This window comes from Passer montanus, unplaced genomic scaffold (genome assembly GCF_014805655.1).
Source record: "Passer montanus isolate IOZ18808 unplaced genomic scaffold, ASM1480565v1 scaffold57, whole genome shotgun sequence".
Lineage (NCBI taxonomy): Eukaryota > Metazoa > Chordata > Aves > Passeriformes > Passeridae > Passer > Passer montanus.
In genome coordinates, this window is record NW_024370705.1 from 3,192,103 (window position 1) to 3,209,412 (window position 17,310).

A 17,310-nucleotide genomic window follows, 5' to 3' on the forward strand; every position below is an offset into this window, starting at 1 on the left:
CAGAACAGAACTCTACCCACCTCCTCCACCTGCAGGGTACGAATGGGAGCTCCGTTGATCTCCAGGATCCGATCTGCAGGGTGGATGGCGTTCCGGACATCGGGGCTGATGTGCATCCTGTTAACTCTGAATGTGGGAATTACAGTCTGTATGTGAAGTCAGTTTAGCCAAAATTACCAAAAACATGCTCCCCTTCATATTGGTATTGTGAAATAAACCAGTGCTAATCTACCAGCACAGGGAGCTACCATTAGACCAACTGCTGAGCTGGTTTGGAGAGAGCTCTTCATATCACCAGAGGTAAAATTTAGTCCAAATATTTTGTGTTCACTGAAGGAGACAGCACTGAGACCTACAATTATATCAGTTAAGGTTCTCACAAGACTGAAATGAAGACCAAACACAAATGACTATTAGCCAACCTACATCCCTGTAACCCCAAGATTCCCTCAGGACAACAATGCTGCAGGATTTTTACAAGCTCCCTCTGCACAGACACATACAATGCACAAAACCTGTCATACTCACTCTTTCACCTGGACACCAGTGGCATAGCTGGAACAGCCACCTTCAACAGACACAGAGAATCCCCTCTTGCCATCAGTGGCTGCTGGCATGGAGATGAGGGTCAGTGTATAAGGCAGCTGCTCACGCAGAGACTCAGTGGAGTGTTTTTCTATCATCGGTGTCAGCACAATCTGGTTATGGCATTTTCCACTGGAAGAGCGAAGAAAGTCATTATGGCAATGTGACTCCCATCCCTCCCTGCCAAACTCACACGTCTGAGTTCTCTCACTGACCACAAGCCATAGTTTTAGTGCTTACACCACTCCTTCCTCCCTCCCTCCCTCCAAGGCAGCTTGCTGGCATTCCTCAGAGCAGCATTGGGCTGAGCTCCGAGCCAGCTGAACACAGCTTACGCTCAGCAGGAAGCAGGGCTGTGGCAAAGTGCAGCTCCTCTTACCAGTAGAGAGTGGAATGTTGCACCAGTGCATAAGTGTCCCCATCTTCGATGATCACTTTGCAGCTCATACAAGCAAAACACTCAGGGTGATACTTGTATTCGCCAGCCACCTAGAGACAGGAAAGGGAGTAGCTTAGGAGGGCCAAAACCCATCAGCAGATGCAGCTCCTGCTTTCCTCTGCAATCAATGTGTTCACTCACATCTCTAAGGCAGTTTTTCACTGAGGAGTTATATTAGTCCATTCTGTCCTTCCTGAGCCCCATCCATGGCACCTTGTTTACAGAACTCCAAAACAAACACATTAACACTCCAAGCAAAGCTCGTGTCCCAGGAACCTCTGCTGTATTTGGCAGCTGCTCAACTATCAGAAATAGTTGATAGTCTGCTGCAGACTAGTAAACAAGGTATTAAACCTTCCTGTTCAGTTGCTCTTGGCAAGATAATTAATGTTACGCCTGAATTAATAAAGCTGAAAGGGCTTTTTTTGGCAGACAGGCAGTGCACAAATCCAGATATTTAACCAGCCAACTGACAGAAAAAAAAAGCACAAACTGAGACAAAAAATACCTTTAAAGAATATTTTTATTAATTGGTCTATTCTTCTATTTCCCATACGAGAACTTCCTTTAGTGACATTATTATGCAAAGACTTTTGCAGGCAATGAGAAATTGTCTGCACATTTCTCAGTATTTCCTTTTGAGGTAGCAACCATATTACTGAGTACCATCCTGCTTTTTTATTTAGGCCCTAGAAAAATAATGGCTTTGTTTCATTCTTGGCAGTTTTAAAGTTTAAATATTTGCAAGGCTGTGGCAGGAGGGGAACATTTAGGTGAGCCCATATTGTGGAGGAAGAGTTCAATGCATCAAAGCAGTTGGGGCTAACACTGCTTCAAGACACTGTCAGCCTGAAAAAGCACTCTGGCCACAACCCAGGTGGGACTTGGATGGCAACCTTCCCACAGCCAGAACCTGCTGCTTACCCTGAGCTCAGAGCTGGGACTCCACAGTGCAGTGGAAAATCACCCCTGGAGACACAGAGGCACTGTGCTACAGAAACTGAACAGATGTCCCCTGAATCACCTTTCTGCTTCACAGGTCTGTACTTTTCAGCACTTGATTTGTTCATATGCTTCAGATCCTCACATCTCCCTCCTCCAACAGCTACCCCCACTCAAAATTAATTTTTATCTAGAAGATGCACACACAAGCTTCATTTCTAATCTTTGATTAGAGACTAGAGGAACAAGGAGATTATTACCCTCAGTTTATTTGGTTATCTGAACACCCAGGATAACTCCCAGCTAAGTTTGAGGAGATGGAGGCAGGCATGTCCTGCCTCCAGGCAGAAGTCCTTCAGAGTCCTTACCATCACAGGTCCAGTCATCAGCAGAGAGCAGCCATGGCAAGATTCCCCAAACTTCCCCCAGTAGTCTTTGTGACAGTACAGCTTCCCATCTTTCTCATAGTACCAGTTAGTGAGGGGATCCTGGCATTCAGAGCACCTTGAAGGAAACAAAAGAGCAAAGTTCCAGTTGGCAGCAAGTCACAAATCTACAGTCCTTTCCTGCATGGAGAACACATTCAGCACAGCTCACCACCAGCTAGGTCTGCCAGTTATGGATGTACTAAACCCTTCACTTCCCAGTGCTCTTTGGACTGAAAATTAGCACCAAGCCCAAAGTCTGTAAGGAGAGGTGGATTCAACCAGTACAAAGAAAAAGAAGCTTTCAAATTTTAAAACAAATCCCACACATTGAAACCCACATTTATAAATTTTGCTTTGTAAATTTTGCTCCTCTGCTTTCTCTCTGGATGCAAGTTTCCAGCTGCAGAGCTGCCCAGCACAGCAAGAGCTCTGCTCTGTTTCTGCTCAGTGTTTCTATAGCATCAGCCTTGTGCCAGGGCACCTGCCTCCTCAGCCAGTTCAGGAAGCAGGACTGAGCACCAGGATCCATTTCCCTTTGAAATGCAAAGCCAGTTTTGCACCAACCTTTCTGGAAAGTTTTTCTATTGTTCTGTAGGAAGGCCTCTCCCAAAAGGTAAACTGCAGCATTCTGCATTTGAGGGAGAGTTTTCAAAGCAGTTCATCCCCTGAGCTCTATATATTACTGCATCCACCAATTAACTGTGATTAAAGTTCACCCTTCCCAGCCGATTGCTCTCTCTTCTGCTGATCACAGTGCATGAGAAAACAAACATCACAAGCAACTCACAAAAAAAACCTCCTAAATAAAACTAATTCTCTGATTTCATGAAGAGAATCCCCAGATCCTTCACATATCTGTCAGCCTCTATTTCAACAAGAAATGATTATTAATTGTCTATCTACATCCTTTCAAGAAACAAACTCCCCACCGCCCCAAAAAAAAAATCAAGGAAAAAAAAAAGCAGAAATTCTACTGCAGATACCTTTTTAGAAAATCCCAAGCAGAACCCAGGCTTGCTGAATACAAAATAATCCTGCCTCAGCAAGATGCACTGGGCAAGGGAGTTTAACTTCAGCAGCACAGAGGTGTGACTTACTGGAGAGATAAGGCACAGACAGGAGTTGCATCAGTAAGGATTATTCCATTAGCCCTGGGCAGTGTGTTCTCAGACTTTAAAAGGAAAATAAGTCTGGCACTGGCCATTTCTGAGTGCAGAATCCAGGTTAGTCACCAACAACTGGTTCAAAGAAACACCTGAGGATCAGTCCTGTCATTGATACAATGCTTTCCCAAATGTGAGAAGAAGACTTTCTTCTGTCTCCTACCCCAGCACCTGTCTCAGTTACTGCACTGGGGGGAAGCACTGCAGTGGGATGGGGGTTTAGGGGGTGTCCCTTCAGGAGCTGGTCTCCCTCAGCACCCAGTGTGCTGCAGTCTGCTGGTGGCACTGGAGCACTTCTTCCATGCTCCCAGGGCACAGATGAGAGCTACAGTTGACTTCACCTCTCATGAGCTTCCTAAAAGCTTATTTGTGCCAAAGACATTCCTTGTAAACTCCAGCAGCTTGTAATGAGCATGATGATATGTGAGGCTGGTCATGCTCCAAGAGAGCACAGAGAGTTATTTGCTCCATCTCAAGAGACTGCAAAGTGACAAGATAAAGCTGCTTGTAAGCAGCCTTTGGCTTTAGGGAAAAACACACCTCATGGAGTGTTCAGTGCTGTACCCTCCCCTCAGGAAGTTTGCTCCCTAAGATGTATTTGGCTTCTACAGTGTTTGTTCTCCCAGCTGAGGAGCATCAAATCCTGTCCCCCCTCCAAGTGATGGGAAAGAACTCCAGCACATGCAACAGGCCCTGCCAATTTTGTGTGAAGTAGAAGGAACAGTAATTTAAGATTGCTTTACATGGTACATACATCACTAGAGCCCCAGCCTGGGGGCACTGTCATGGTTACACCCTGCTCCTGGTATGCAAGAGACCCAGAAGGCATCCCAGTGCATTCTGCCTTCAACCACTGGCCTTTGGCTTCCATTTCCAGTAAATACCCTGTGCTGAATGAGCAAATAGGTGAGTGGGAGGGAAAAAAGAGCAAGTGGAGACTAACAGCAAAGATTTCTATCATTTTGTGGCAGGAACATCTGGCTCAGCATGGGCAAATCGGATCCCTCAGACTTATCCAACTCCTCCATGCATGCCTGTACCAGTGTGTGTGCTCCACACTGGTAATCACACCAGTGATTACATCTTCAAACAGGGAGCTGTGATCAGACCTGCACTTGGGATGCAGACAGCAGTGCTGGAGACTGCTTCACCAGGATTCCAGGACTTGCCTTTCTGCGTTCTCTCCACACAGGTGGGTCACTTGTTTGTTTTTAAGCACATCACCTTCCCTTTCTCACCCCTCTTCAATTTCACCTTCAACCCCTTTCCTTTTCTCCCTAAGTAAATGTAAAATTTCTGCAAAAGCAATACAAACTACAGTTCTGTTTAGGTGGGGGATCATGTGCATTTGCCTTCCCTTTACCCCTCCTTTAGTATGACATGGTTTGATTCAACCTTATAGCACTTAGTTAAGTTTGCTTCCATCCGGAAATAAGCACTGGTATCTAATTTGGAACACACCCATAGCAAAATGAAGGTGAGGAGGTGGAGTCAGCAAGCAGTCAGTTCTCTGCTATGTAATTAAACAAATCTGGGCAGGACAAGTTTGCAGCTTAAGGCTCAGAGCCCCACCCTGGGCAATGAGGCAACAGGAGCAGAGCAAGCAGCCCTGGAGAGGCTGGATGCTGGAATGGCTCTAAATGGCTGCTTGGTTAATCCCTGCCAGGAGCAGGACAAGGCTGCAGCCCATGCTGCCAAGCAGCACCTTTGTCACTTACCATGCATTCTGTAACCTCAAAAAGGCTTGGATTTGGCAGGTGTGGGAAACTGGCTGACAGCACACAGGTATGGCTTCAATGCTTTTTTATCACTCACCAAGTGATAAAAGCAGCACATGATTGTTCCACAAGGCTCTCATTGAAGAGATATGTCAGAATTTTATCCCAGAAGATACAAGAGTTGCCATTTCTTCCTCTCCCACCTCAGTGGAGCTGTGCCCTTGCACCAAGGTTCTCATCAGCTGAGACAGGAATGCAATTACTGCTACAAGTATTAAGGAAGCTAACCTTTGCCAGTCACCACAACCAAGAGAAAGGAGTATGCCATGCTCCTCTATCTTTTATAGATTAGAAACCACTAATCTTCTCCTAGATTATCTGCTATTCTTATTACAGAGTAGCAAACTGTGGTCATCAAGTTTCATGGAGGACTGGTAGCAGCCATACACCTGCATATGTGCTTCCTCTTGCTGCCCAGACACCATTTTCAGAGCTGCAGAACCCTGCTCTGATTATACACATCAGACATTATAATTCTTCACTTCCCAGCTTTGGCTGCACAGAATAAATTAATTTGCCTCCCACAGCCATCGTCCAGGAGCTGCAAGCAGCATCTGGGTGCAGTGTTCAGCCCTGATGCTCTGCAGCACAGCAAGTGCAGAAAGAGCTCACAAATCACTGCTCCATGGACTCTTGGTTTTGTGGGGTGTGGGTGGTAGGAGGATCAGGTCACAACAGGTAACCAGCCCAGCTTCAGTTGAAAAGCAGCACTGGTGCCCGGTGGCATCTCTTTTACAGCTAAATGAAAGGCAATACCTTCATGGAAGCAAAGACTTCCCTGGCACTGAAGAGACAGATCCCTTGGAGATGTGCTCATTAACAAAATGCCCCCTCACACACACTGGCAGGCCAGATCAGTTAACACAAGGCAGGCTCAGGAGAGCCATGGTTCCAATCATGCAGGCAGGGCAGGGAGAGGACAGTCACACAGAGCTGCAGAATAAAGCATTAGCCCAGCCTGCAGCTCACCCCAAGGCTTACTCACCCGGGCTTAGCAGCAGTGTGTGTGTGCTCTGGCTACGTAAGAGACACCAGACAAGGAAGAACAGACGCTAGGAAACAGACTACTAGAAAAACAGTGCTTCAGCTCTGACTATGCAAAACCATTTCCACACACTCAGGAGAAGGTATATCTATGGCTTAGCATAATACCATACACATATTACAAATAAGGAGTGTCTGCTCGCTTTCCTTCTTCTGAAAGCAGCTGCTGTTTCAGAAAGTTGCCTAAAGAAGCTCAGCAACTGTGCAGGAGTATTTACTCCTATCCTACACTGTTTTACCAACAGGCTCCTTACTCCCAAACCAGTACAAAAGTGTTTGTGGAACAGGATCAATAACAAGCAAATCCGAGCAGAGGGGATAGGAGGAAGACAATGAAAGTGCAAGCTGTGCCTTTCCCCATCTATCCACCTAATCAGCACATCAGTGTCAATCACCAGCCTGGCTGTGTTCAGCCTCACCGACTTCTCTCACTGTAGAGAAGCAGTGCAATCAAAGTGTTGTTCTGGAACTATCGCCTTTCTCCATTCTCATTTGTTCAATTGGACCAAAACCGAATAAAAGTTGAATTAACCAAAATATCACAGAAGAATCCTTCTCATCCCTAGTTACCTGCAAAGTGCCTCATTTCTTAAACAGGATTATGTGCTGCCTCGCTGCAGATTACATCACCTTCCTGAACTCCCACAGCAGCACCTCACCTCACCCAGTCACAAGGAGCTTTGGAAGAGAAGCAGCAGCAGCCACATTAATCTCATTCCTCTGCTGGTGAGCAAAGCACAGGGACACAGGGCACAGTGGCACATCGAGTGCTCTCTGAAGGGAGCCTGCCTGGCTGTGCACACACTGGAGCTGCTCCCTCGAACCAGGCAGCTGGGAAGGGACTGGAATCTTCCCTGTCACCTCCTGAAAGCAACACGGGGTCCCAGTTTGAGGCCAGCTGTTTCTGGCACATGAGCACAGGACCTCCTTCTTCCAGCCTCGCACACTGAGTGCCTGGGATGGCATCACAGGGGGAAAGCACACTCTGGAGGCCCACTGCTGACCCTGTGCAGGACTTACCGAAAGGGATCCTTGGGAGCAAAGTAAGCTGGAGCAGACAAGTAACTTCCCATCTTCAACACTGGATAAACCGGATCAGCCACAAACTCGTCCAACTGCCTCTGAACAGCTCTGTTCTGCCAACATGGCAGCAGCCAGGGCTCATTTACTCTTGCGCTGATTCAGATACTTCACCTCCCTTTGAAGCTGCCCATGGAATGCCAGGTCTCTCGGCTGCTCATTCCTTTTCAGATTTTTCCTGGCTCCCATTGCTATAACCATCTTCTCCAGCGCTCAGCAGCACCTCGGGAAGGACAGGAGCACTGCTAGCCGGGCTAGTGGGACATGCTGCTGCAGGGGCTCTGCGAGCTCTGCCGCTGCTAACTACTGGCAAGTTTTCCCTTCTCTGGTTCCACCCAAGGGTGGGAGGGGAGGAGGAGCCATGGCAGGCGGACAGCGGCGGCTCCAGAGCCTCAACAGGCTCTGCTCCTTCACAGGGGTGGAGCCCCAAAGAGGGGCTGAGTATTCAGTGCTGAAAGAGAGCAGCTTTGGCCAAAGAATACAAGCACACACACGTGAAACTTGTCTTTGCGGCAGCCGCACGTTCTAATGGAGGAGTCAAAGACGGCAACGAGCCACAGCTCCAAGTATATCAAATTAACTACATACATTCCTAAACCCTTCACAGTGAGTGGGGTTGTCCTGCCGTCACAGCACCTACAATCTGTTCACCCTGCTGCAGGTCACAGTGTGCTGCATCCAAGGAAACACCGCCTTCTTTCCGATACTGTTTTAAGAGATCATTACAATCCTTTAACAGAATCATCATCTCCTGAATGGAAGCTGAGAAGTATAAATCAGCACAGAATACTCTCTCCAGCTCACAGCACACGCAGTTGTATCACTGTGCTTGTCCGAAGCCAAGCATGATCTCTAGTGACCTAATCAGCTAAAGCTGCTTGCAAGACACTCAAAAATGCAACAAACATATGCTGCCGCACCAAGCCCGCCCATTTTTGTACAGTCAGCAAAGCCTGGCATGCCTGAACACAGCCTGAAAACCATGCTCTGTTCCAGAGGCAAGAGCACAAGAGCCCTGTAATGTGCTTTTCCTGGAGATGCTCGCCTCAGCTGGCACACTGTTCCAGGGACGCTTGGGGCTGGAACAAGGCAGTCTTGGCTGCAGATTTGACAGCTGCTGCTCGCTGAAGTATGCAGAAACTTACGCAGCTTTTTGTGTTCTTTTTTCTCCTTTCTTAAGCATTTTTAAAAATTTAACTTTTAATAAGCAGCCACCTTTCTGGAGGGAAAAAAAAAATGTCCATTTTCCCCATTGAGTGTAGTTGGTAAGCTTGGCTGTAAAAGTGCAGCGAAGCCTTGTGCTGCAGAGCCCGATGTGCTTGTCAGCTCCAGCACGGGTCTAATTCCTTCTGACATTTCACACAGCTCTACTGGAAGCAGCAACACGGTGAGTCTGTGTCTAGGAATGCGCTCTGGTCTCCCACATTCTCTATATGCTGCTGAAAAGGGGCCAGCGCTGGCAATGCTGCGCTTCCCCGGCTATCAGCACCTCCCCACCGCACGCCCACCTCCAGCACCTACACACAAAGCCTTTCCCCACAGTTCTGCTGCCATGGGCTCACCGCCCTCCGAGGGGCATTCCACGTGAGCTCATCAATCCCAACTCTCCAGACAAAACCTTTGAAGATTTGATCCACAGATGTGATAAGCAGCCAGCTAGTCTGTGAATGAAGCCAGCAGATAAAGCCGAACTTCAAAGTAATAAAAACCACCCAGACAGCTAAGCAACTAGGAAAGGATTTTAAGACTTCCTTAAAGCCAAAGGACACATAGTCAAATGTCTATTTAAACAGGAAATTTCTTATCAAAATTATTTTACTTCTGCAGCAAGACCCAGCAGCAGCAGCCAGTAAGTTACTTTGGCTACACAGAAATGTCTTGTTACTTCTTGCTTTTTCTGTTGTCTCTATGACCTATTTGAGAACACAATGTCTTCTGATAAAAGAGCTCTGGAAAAGGTGTTAATGTGTTCATACATTCTAGATCTGAATTCCTGCCAGAATGACTGTACTTCAAAAATGCTGATAACAGGTGTGTGTGTGGGGGCGGGGGGCACCTTCTGTAATTTCACTGATACCATCTCTGGGGGCCAAAATGCAGGGGAGTAAATTTCTTTTTCACCAAGTCAAGTCAGACATCAGCAGCTTCTCTCTTGCAAATGCTGGCAGCATTTCCACTACAATCAGGTAGTCATCATGGGGGGAGCTTTTTTCTTCTTTATGGTTTAGAACCACGCAGTAACTTTTGCCAGAAATACTATAACTAACAAATGAAAAGGAACACACGAAAAACCTTGACAAGGACTTACATGATGTTTATCACTGAGACTCAGCCACTACAGATTTATCTCCACAGAAATGAATCACAGCTGTTGTGATATTCCAGTGGTGAATACCTTGAGCCTCTCGGCACTCTCTGCCACATCCCGTGCTGCTCGGCAGCATATCTGCAGACAGATGTATTGCTCAGCACATCCGCCAGCCCTGAGACACACAAACTTACCCTGGCACAGACAGACACTTCGATATGTGTGGGACTGACGGAAGAGGAATCTGCTTGATGCCTGAAGAGTTTGCAGCAAGCCTTTCCTTTAGCATGGGCGCAGCTTGGAGATATTCCAAATACTTCATGCAATCCCAACACCTCATTCTATTCCCAAGGCACTTAACGTGCAACACGTGCTTGCTTTGCTGCTGTTGAAAGAGGAGAGTCAGCTCCTGAAACCGATTCAGTCAGCTCCTGCAAGCAGCACCGCTTGGATCTTGAGTAAACTACAACAAACGGTGACCTGAAGCTCAGCTCCATCACTGCCTAAGCAGCAGCACATCTTCAGAACAACGCCGTGGTGCTGCTCAGTACCTCCCATCACCAAGCACATGAGGAAGGAGAGTTTTTATCCCCACCACACTCGCCTGATAGCTGCAGCCCTCCTGAGTGTGCGGGCTGAGAAGCAAACCAAGGAAATTCAACCCACTGACACTTCCCAGGTTACACAGCGTTTGGGAAGCAGGGGCTTCTGCTCTGTTATGTGCAGACATGGCAGTAGGACTGGCACTCACACCACGGCATCCTCACTCCTCCTTAACGCGCTGCTCTGGTCTGTGAAGACCGGGAACTCCTCAGGGAAGGATCCTGCCTCGCTCCTGGGCCCCACATTCTGTGCTGTGTGAGTAATTCTAATTACCTTGATATAATAATGCTTGATATCACTGCCCTAAAGGACAAGCTGCCAATTCAACCAAAAGAAAGTTTGGGTTGAAATGCCTCATTCCTCCTTAAATACAAAGGCTGGTCATTGATGCCCTGTATCTGATAGATTCCCCTGAGGAATTCGGCCACCTGCAAAGTGCTCCATTGTTCCTTTGAATGTGTAAACTCTGGAATGGTCATAGCGATCTGTGTGCCAATAGGCAACTATTTCTCTCTGAATCTGATAGAGCTCCTGAATATCAATGCTGAAGAAGATACCACCAAAGGAACCTTGCCAGCAATCTGCAGGATTAGTGAACAGTTCTCACCTCTGAGGCCCCTATCATTAACTTTCTGTAACTGCCAGAAACTGAAGAAAGGGAAGAGGAGATTTGTATCTTCCTGCTCCTACCTTAATTCAGCTGCCTTTTATTACTACTGCTCTTTCCACTGCTCTCAAACTCAGCTGCCCTGTGGATAAACCTGCCTCGTGCTCACAAGTGAAAAGCTAAAGACAAATTCAAAGCACCAAACATCCCACAATTTAAATTCCTCCTAATACACATCTTGCTTACATCTTCATTTGTCCACATTTGTGCTACAATTCCTGTTCAACCATTTGTCCTCTGGGGAGGGAGCTGCTTTTGGAAAATGAAGGTCTGTGCCAAAGAGATTGAACCGACAGAAGTGATCTCAAGTCTAGAAAATAGAGTCTGGAGAAAAAGCTAAATCTGCCGAGTCCAGGGCTTCTGTCTTGTACGAGGGACTGATCTGCTTTCTGACAGGGAAAAGCTACGTGGGTAACAGAAGCAGGGGGAAAAGCTTGTTTTTCATGAACATGGCTAGAAGAAATGGATTTAAATTGCAACACGGGATTTCTGAAGATAGTAGACAGAAGGTTCTAACCCCGAGGATACTGAAGTGCTAGTAGACAATCTGGGACACCAAAATCCTACAGGCCCTGGAGATTGTTAGATGACCAATTTCTTAATCATCCCTAAGCCATAAAAATTGCTTACTTCAAATATAAGTTGCTGTAGATATACTAAAAACAGAAAACAGATTTATAAAAATACCCTCAGAGATCATCTAGTTTATCCTGAATCCTCAGACCAGGTTTAATTATATACAGTCTTCATACAAGTTTGCCTAGCTTGCTTTCCCCTGTCCCCAAATGTAAAGAGATTCAAAGTGATTTACTAAGTTTTTGCTGAGAAAAAAATATTTCTGTAGCACACAAAATATGGCATTCAGTACAGAAAAATCACATTTTGAAAGACAATCAAATCACTAGAGCTGGGAAATTAATAGTGTTTCTCTTTCTGTTCAGTAGGCAGGAGCTTAGGGCACCCCTTGATCCATGGAAAGCTAATCCACTGCTCTTCAAACTCCTGATGATTTTTCAGCTTTTAATTAACTGGTTTGGGTATAAACTAAACAGTATATTTTAAATCTGTGACTGTAAAATCACCAGTAATCCATCCCCTTCTGCTACTTTTGAAGATATACTGTGAACATTTTTTCTGGCTTTGGCTTTTAGTAGAGATTTCTGCAGCAAGCCAGTGTTGCTTGGCTACTTAAATTAGGTTTATTTTATAGACCACAGTAATAGACATGCTCTGTTATTTCATGGTTAGGAAGGAACTGAGCCTCAGCTGTCTTCCTTCCTAAAAAGTGCTTAAACACCCTGCTACAGTAGAAATTCCTGCCAGCATTTCCAATTATTTTCTTCTTATGCATCTATTTTCCACCTGGATGTAGTTTACAGGCTTGATCTGAATTTGTGGTTTTCAAATAATCAAAACTGGATTTTTAACAAATACCACGTCCTTAGGATAAAGCCATACAGCTGTGTCTGGGTCTTCTCATTCCATCCTACTCCAATTCAAATACACAATATCCCTACAGAAAGTGGGGATTGTCTTTAATTTCATTAGTCATTAACTACAGAAAAACAACACAAACCACCAAAAATAAACACTGGTAATAACACTTTATTCAAAAGTATAATTCAAGGATTTACCTTCTCTTTTGCAATATGGGAAAAAGTTGGACTGAAAACAATAAAAGCAGCAAGCTCTTGGTCAACAAAAGCTCTTCCAATAATCCCCTGAGGTAAAAATGATCCAGACCTAGGAAAAAGGCACATTTTCACTCTGTCTTTCCCTTTCTTGGTGTAATGTTTGAAGTTCTGTGCAATGCAATTTCCAAATCCAGTCAAACTGTGAAAAGCAGTGACCTTTGAAAGTGTGTGCTGTCTCAACAGAACTCAGAGGCACAAAAGCACATTCAGAGTTAATTCACAACAGACACTGTGACAGAAACATCTAAGAAACTTCCTCAGCCAGATCCAACCCATCAGATTCAAGCCTAAGGAACCAGCTGGCCAAAGAACAGTCGAAAATATCCAAGATCTACAAACAGGGATTTGCTCTTCCCTCAAGCCACAGCAGAGAAAATGCAGGTTTCAGAGACAAAAGCTCCTGTACATGCAGTTTGAGGAAGGAGGGAAGTGACAAAAACTGAAATCCTCAGAGACGCTCATGTACGTCAGCTCCTGCCAGCGCCAAGCCTGACCAAGAATAAACAGAGCTAACGAGCCTGGAGCAGTGCCAAGCAGCATTAGAGAAATTCTGTGCCAGGCCAGGGAGTCAGCTAATCCACAGGAAGACTGTAAAAAACACTCCACAAGAGCTGCCGGAACTCACAGCTACCAACTGCCAAAGCTCCTGCCCTTAGAGGCTTTTTCGAGTTTGGCTTTGGGATATCAGGCACAAGACTGCTGCTCAGCATGGCTTAGGGACAGCAGAAGAAAAGGAGGAGCACAGTGCAAACGGGAAACTTGTTTTCATGTACAGTCCTCCCCTGGAACTGGGAAAAAGGGGAGGGCAGCTTCCTTTGCTGCAGTTTCCAACTGCTCACTGAGCACAGCAGCCTCGCTGGGTGCTCGAGCTCAAAGGCACAGAGCACAAGGAGTGCACCAACAAATGCAAAAAGTGCCTACACAGCTCAGAGAAAGGCTGCTGTCATCACTTGTGTAAAACAAACCAGAAGCAACAACCAAACCTCCATTATGCAATATAACCTATGAAAACAAATCCTCTGTGAAGTGTCCCAAAGGCAGGATTTGCCTCCAGCTCAGCTGCTCCTCACCTCAACAGCCCCAACAGCAAGAAGCACCAAGATATTTGCAAATCAAGACTCACAAGAGAAATACATTCAATGGCAAGAGGGACAGACTTCCCAGCACACACAGCTTGGGGTTTGGCTACTGGCACAATCTAGGGAAGCTCAGCAGGAGCTTTCCTTCAGGGAAAAGAGAAAACCAGGATTAAGAAAAGCTGCTTCATTATGGCTAAACATGAACACTAAAACCAACAGAAATCAAAAATATCAGGATTTGTAATGAAATCAAAATGTAATTGTGATTATTAACGTGTCACTAAAACAGCATTTTCCGAGTCAACTGAGCCTGCACTGCTTTGGCAGCATGAGATGCTTTATTTTTTAAAAATATACCAATAACCACAATCCTCACTTCAAGAAAGTTGGGGTATTTTGTTGGGTTTTTTTTCTCCTTCTGTTCTTTAAACGAGGACAATAGATGCTTATTTTGGCACAGAAAACATTCCTCCAAAGCCACACTTTGGCTTCCTTTTCCCCCACTTTCTTTAACAGTATCCAAAACATTAGCCTCCCCATATTCAAGCCAACATAGAAGCCAGTAGAAGCTGCAGGTACTGAACCCCTCTCAAAAATACAGAAATGTGATTCTGGAGCATGAAAACTGGACTGAACTTTCATGGAACACTAAAAAGAGGCATTACTCCTACCACCATGGCAGACATCCCTTTTTGTCCTTGCTGACAGCAACATTATCTAACAGATTTCATACGTTTGTCTGTCTTAAGAGTCTGGAAAGGAGAGAAAGCAAAAGGCAAGATCTCTCTCTATCAGCACCCTGATAACACCCTTGCACCTACCACATGGAAAAAGCAGCAGGCTGTGCCAATTGCCTGGGCACTATGGAATGCTGCAGAAGACAAACATGTAACCCATGGCTTCTGCCACCACCAAATAAAATCAGAGCTGCAAATAAAATCAGAGCTGTTATTTGCCCCTTATCTGTGCCCGTTTGCGTCAGCACGGCCGCGCTGCCAGGCCGTGTCAGCTGCTCTTGGGACTGCATGTCACCCCTGAGATAGGGCCCCAAAGAGCTCAGAACAGGCCAGGCAGAGATCACTGCAGGGATGCCCAGCTCGTGCTGCTACCTCACCACCAGCTCCTGACCAGTGGAACAACACAAGCAGGGTTTAAAGGCTGCAGCTTCACCTACCTGAAACAGGAGATGTGCCAAGCTTCATTGACAGTCTTGTGGAGGCGCTGCCCAGCAGCAATGCTGTCCCCACATCCCAGACATCTCCACACTTCTTCACCTGCACGCAGCAATAAGGGCACAAACAGAAACCAGTTTACACCAGAGAAAACAGAGATTGGTACATCCTTCATAAAGAACAACCTTAAGTAACTGACAGGAAAGCCTTCCCACATGGAAAGCTGGAGGCAGTCTATAACCCCAAAGTGGGAACTCCCACATAAAACTCTGATATCTTGTATATTTTTTTTCTCCAGATGTGACATCTGCTTCTTTACATTCTGCAGAAGAAAAAAAAATACGACTTTTCACATAAAACAGTTCAGTTACAGCTCTGTCAGAGCACAGATTTCGGGAAGGCAACACTGGTCTAGTACAACAATTCCAAGAGAGAACCATTCTAGGCCAGGAAGCCACATTACTGCTTCCCCCACACCACTGACTCAGCACACAACGTTTGCTCTCATTTGTATAATTAACTGGATTTCCCAGAACTGAAAGAAAGGAAAGGCAAACTTCATTCAGCAGAGAACAACTAGACTACCAGGAAGGAATTACACTCTTGAATGAATATTCCCATAGAGACTGTACAGCCAACACCAAGCTACCGTCAGACTTAGGAAGGGGGAGTGATGCTGGCCTGCTGCCCTTTCAGAAGACACTTATAACAGTTATAATAGAGCTAGAATAGTTTTTGCTAGAACTGCCAGAAAGCCCCAGAGAGAGCTGGTTACTTAGATGCAAGCAAGCTAGGAAAACAGAATGAAAGCTTGTGCACAAAGAACATTTGGCACACAGATAAATGCTATCCCAAATCCCAAGGGCAGTGCAGGCATATGAAAGAGTCAAGAATCTTAGTTCAGCACAGGATGGCACAAGAAATGTGTCACAGAGCTGAGCAGATCCCAAACCTGTTTCTTCCCACTACCAAGAGTTTGCTTGCAGCAAGGCTGCATTTAAGAAAAAGGTGCACTTAGACAAGGAAAACCACAAACCACGGACTTCCCTTTTCCAAAGAATGGTACAACTTGGCAGTTGCTTAGGCAAGTTCATACCACTGTTAAGTTCCTTGAAGCTACACAAAACAGAAGCCATCAACCTTCCATGCACCTTTACCCCACCGTGTAGGTCAACAACAATGTTTAAAATTAACCAAGGTGAAGATCTTGCACTTTTTGCATGAATTAGCTATTTCAGGGAAAAAAAATTTGCTGTTCAGCTACAAGCACCACTATCACCAGCAGTACCCAGGAAGGTCGCCATAAAGCTGTAAGGGTTCCTTCAAATGTGACAAGTGGTGTAGGTTGCTACTTCAGTTCCCAAGTGTGCACAGCCCCACACCTGGATCACCTGCCCCTGTGCCCTTCTGCTAATCCAGAACACCAAGAACTCCACCTGAGCTCAGACCTGCACAGCAGGGAAAAGGTTGGGAGAATCTTGGAAAAACCTGACTCTATCTGTGTTGTCCTGTAAAGGAAATGGCTTTTCAGCACACCAAACGGGCTTGGGAATAAAAGGCAAAGCTCCATGTGCCTCCCTGCACAGGCAGCCAACGCTCCTCTCCAAGCAGGCAAGCCCTGCAAGTCAGCTGAACTTCTGAAATAGCTGCAGGCCAAAACTACCTGCACACCAAACACTCTGCAGCTCCATCCCCTCCCATTCAGTGTCACCAGCACAACACACACGTGTCAAAACTGTCTGTGGATCCTATGAAAGACATTAAAAGATCATGACTACACCACAGCTGACTACAAGCAACAAGTTACTCCCTGACCATCTTACAGAATGTGAACCATCAGCTTCGGAACTCTGTGAAGAAGAAACTGCACCTCCTCTCAGCTGCACTGCTACATCTGTTTAAGTGTACCCAGCCAGGCTGATTAGCTCACAAAGGGAAACGAACAGTCCTCAATCCAACAGAAATTGCTTCAGTATGCAGGAGAAACGACGGAAATGAACAAAACAGAGCAGGAAACAGCGCGAAGGAAACGCAAAGGGACATAATCCATGCAGCAGGTCTGTCCAGCTCCCCGGGACGGGAGTGTGTCAGGGCGGCCAGCGAGGAGCAGCCGCCGTGGCCCCGGCCGAGCCTCGGGGGCCCCGGGGGACCTCGAGCGGACAGCAGGGACGCGGTGAGTGCCACCGGCAGGGCCCGCGGGCACCTGCGCCGCAGCACCCGGTGCCGGGACGCGCCGCATCTGCCGCGGCCGTCCCGCGGAGCGCATCGCACCGGGGCAGCGAGACCCGCCGGGCGCCGCGCCCGCCCCCGGCCCCCCGGCAGCGCGAA

At 46.5% G+C, this 17,310-nt stretch overlaps 1 protein-coding gene and 1 long non-coding RNA gene across 3 annotated transcripts in view; one reads left to right on the plus strand and one right to left on the minus strand.

Moving 5' to 3' along the window:
* The window catches only part of LIMK2 (LIM domain kinase 2), a 31,486-nt gene extending 14,210 nt beyond the window's left edge, over positions 1–17,276 (minus strand). Inside the window, exons 1-5 of one of the 2 annotated variants that reach the window (XM_039725860.1) lie at positions 14,985–17,276; positions 2,335–2,470; positions 965–1,074; positions 529–717; positions 21–126 (exon numbers count right to left, since the gene is read on the minus strand). In XM_039725860.1, coding sequence (XP_039581794.1) covers positions 21–126; positions 529–717; positions 965–1,074; positions 2,335–2,470; positions 14,985–15,289 — 846 coding nt within the window. In that variant the 5' untranslated portion in view covers positions 15,290–17,276. Of the gene's footprint in view, positions 1–20; positions 127–528; positions 718–964; positions 1,075–2,334; positions 2,471–7,399; positions 9,463–14,984 lie in introns of those variants that run through there. The other variant, XM_039725861.1, reaches the window with a different exon arrangement.
* On the plus strand, positions 1,443–7,378 carry LOC120510257. The gene is made up of 3 exons (XR_005629445.1): positions 1,443–2,063; positions 4,529–4,749; positions 6,625–7,378. It is a non-coding gene; the product is annotated as an uncharacterized LOC120510257 (long non-coding RNA).
* Positions 17,277–17,310: the final 34 nt, after the last annotated feature.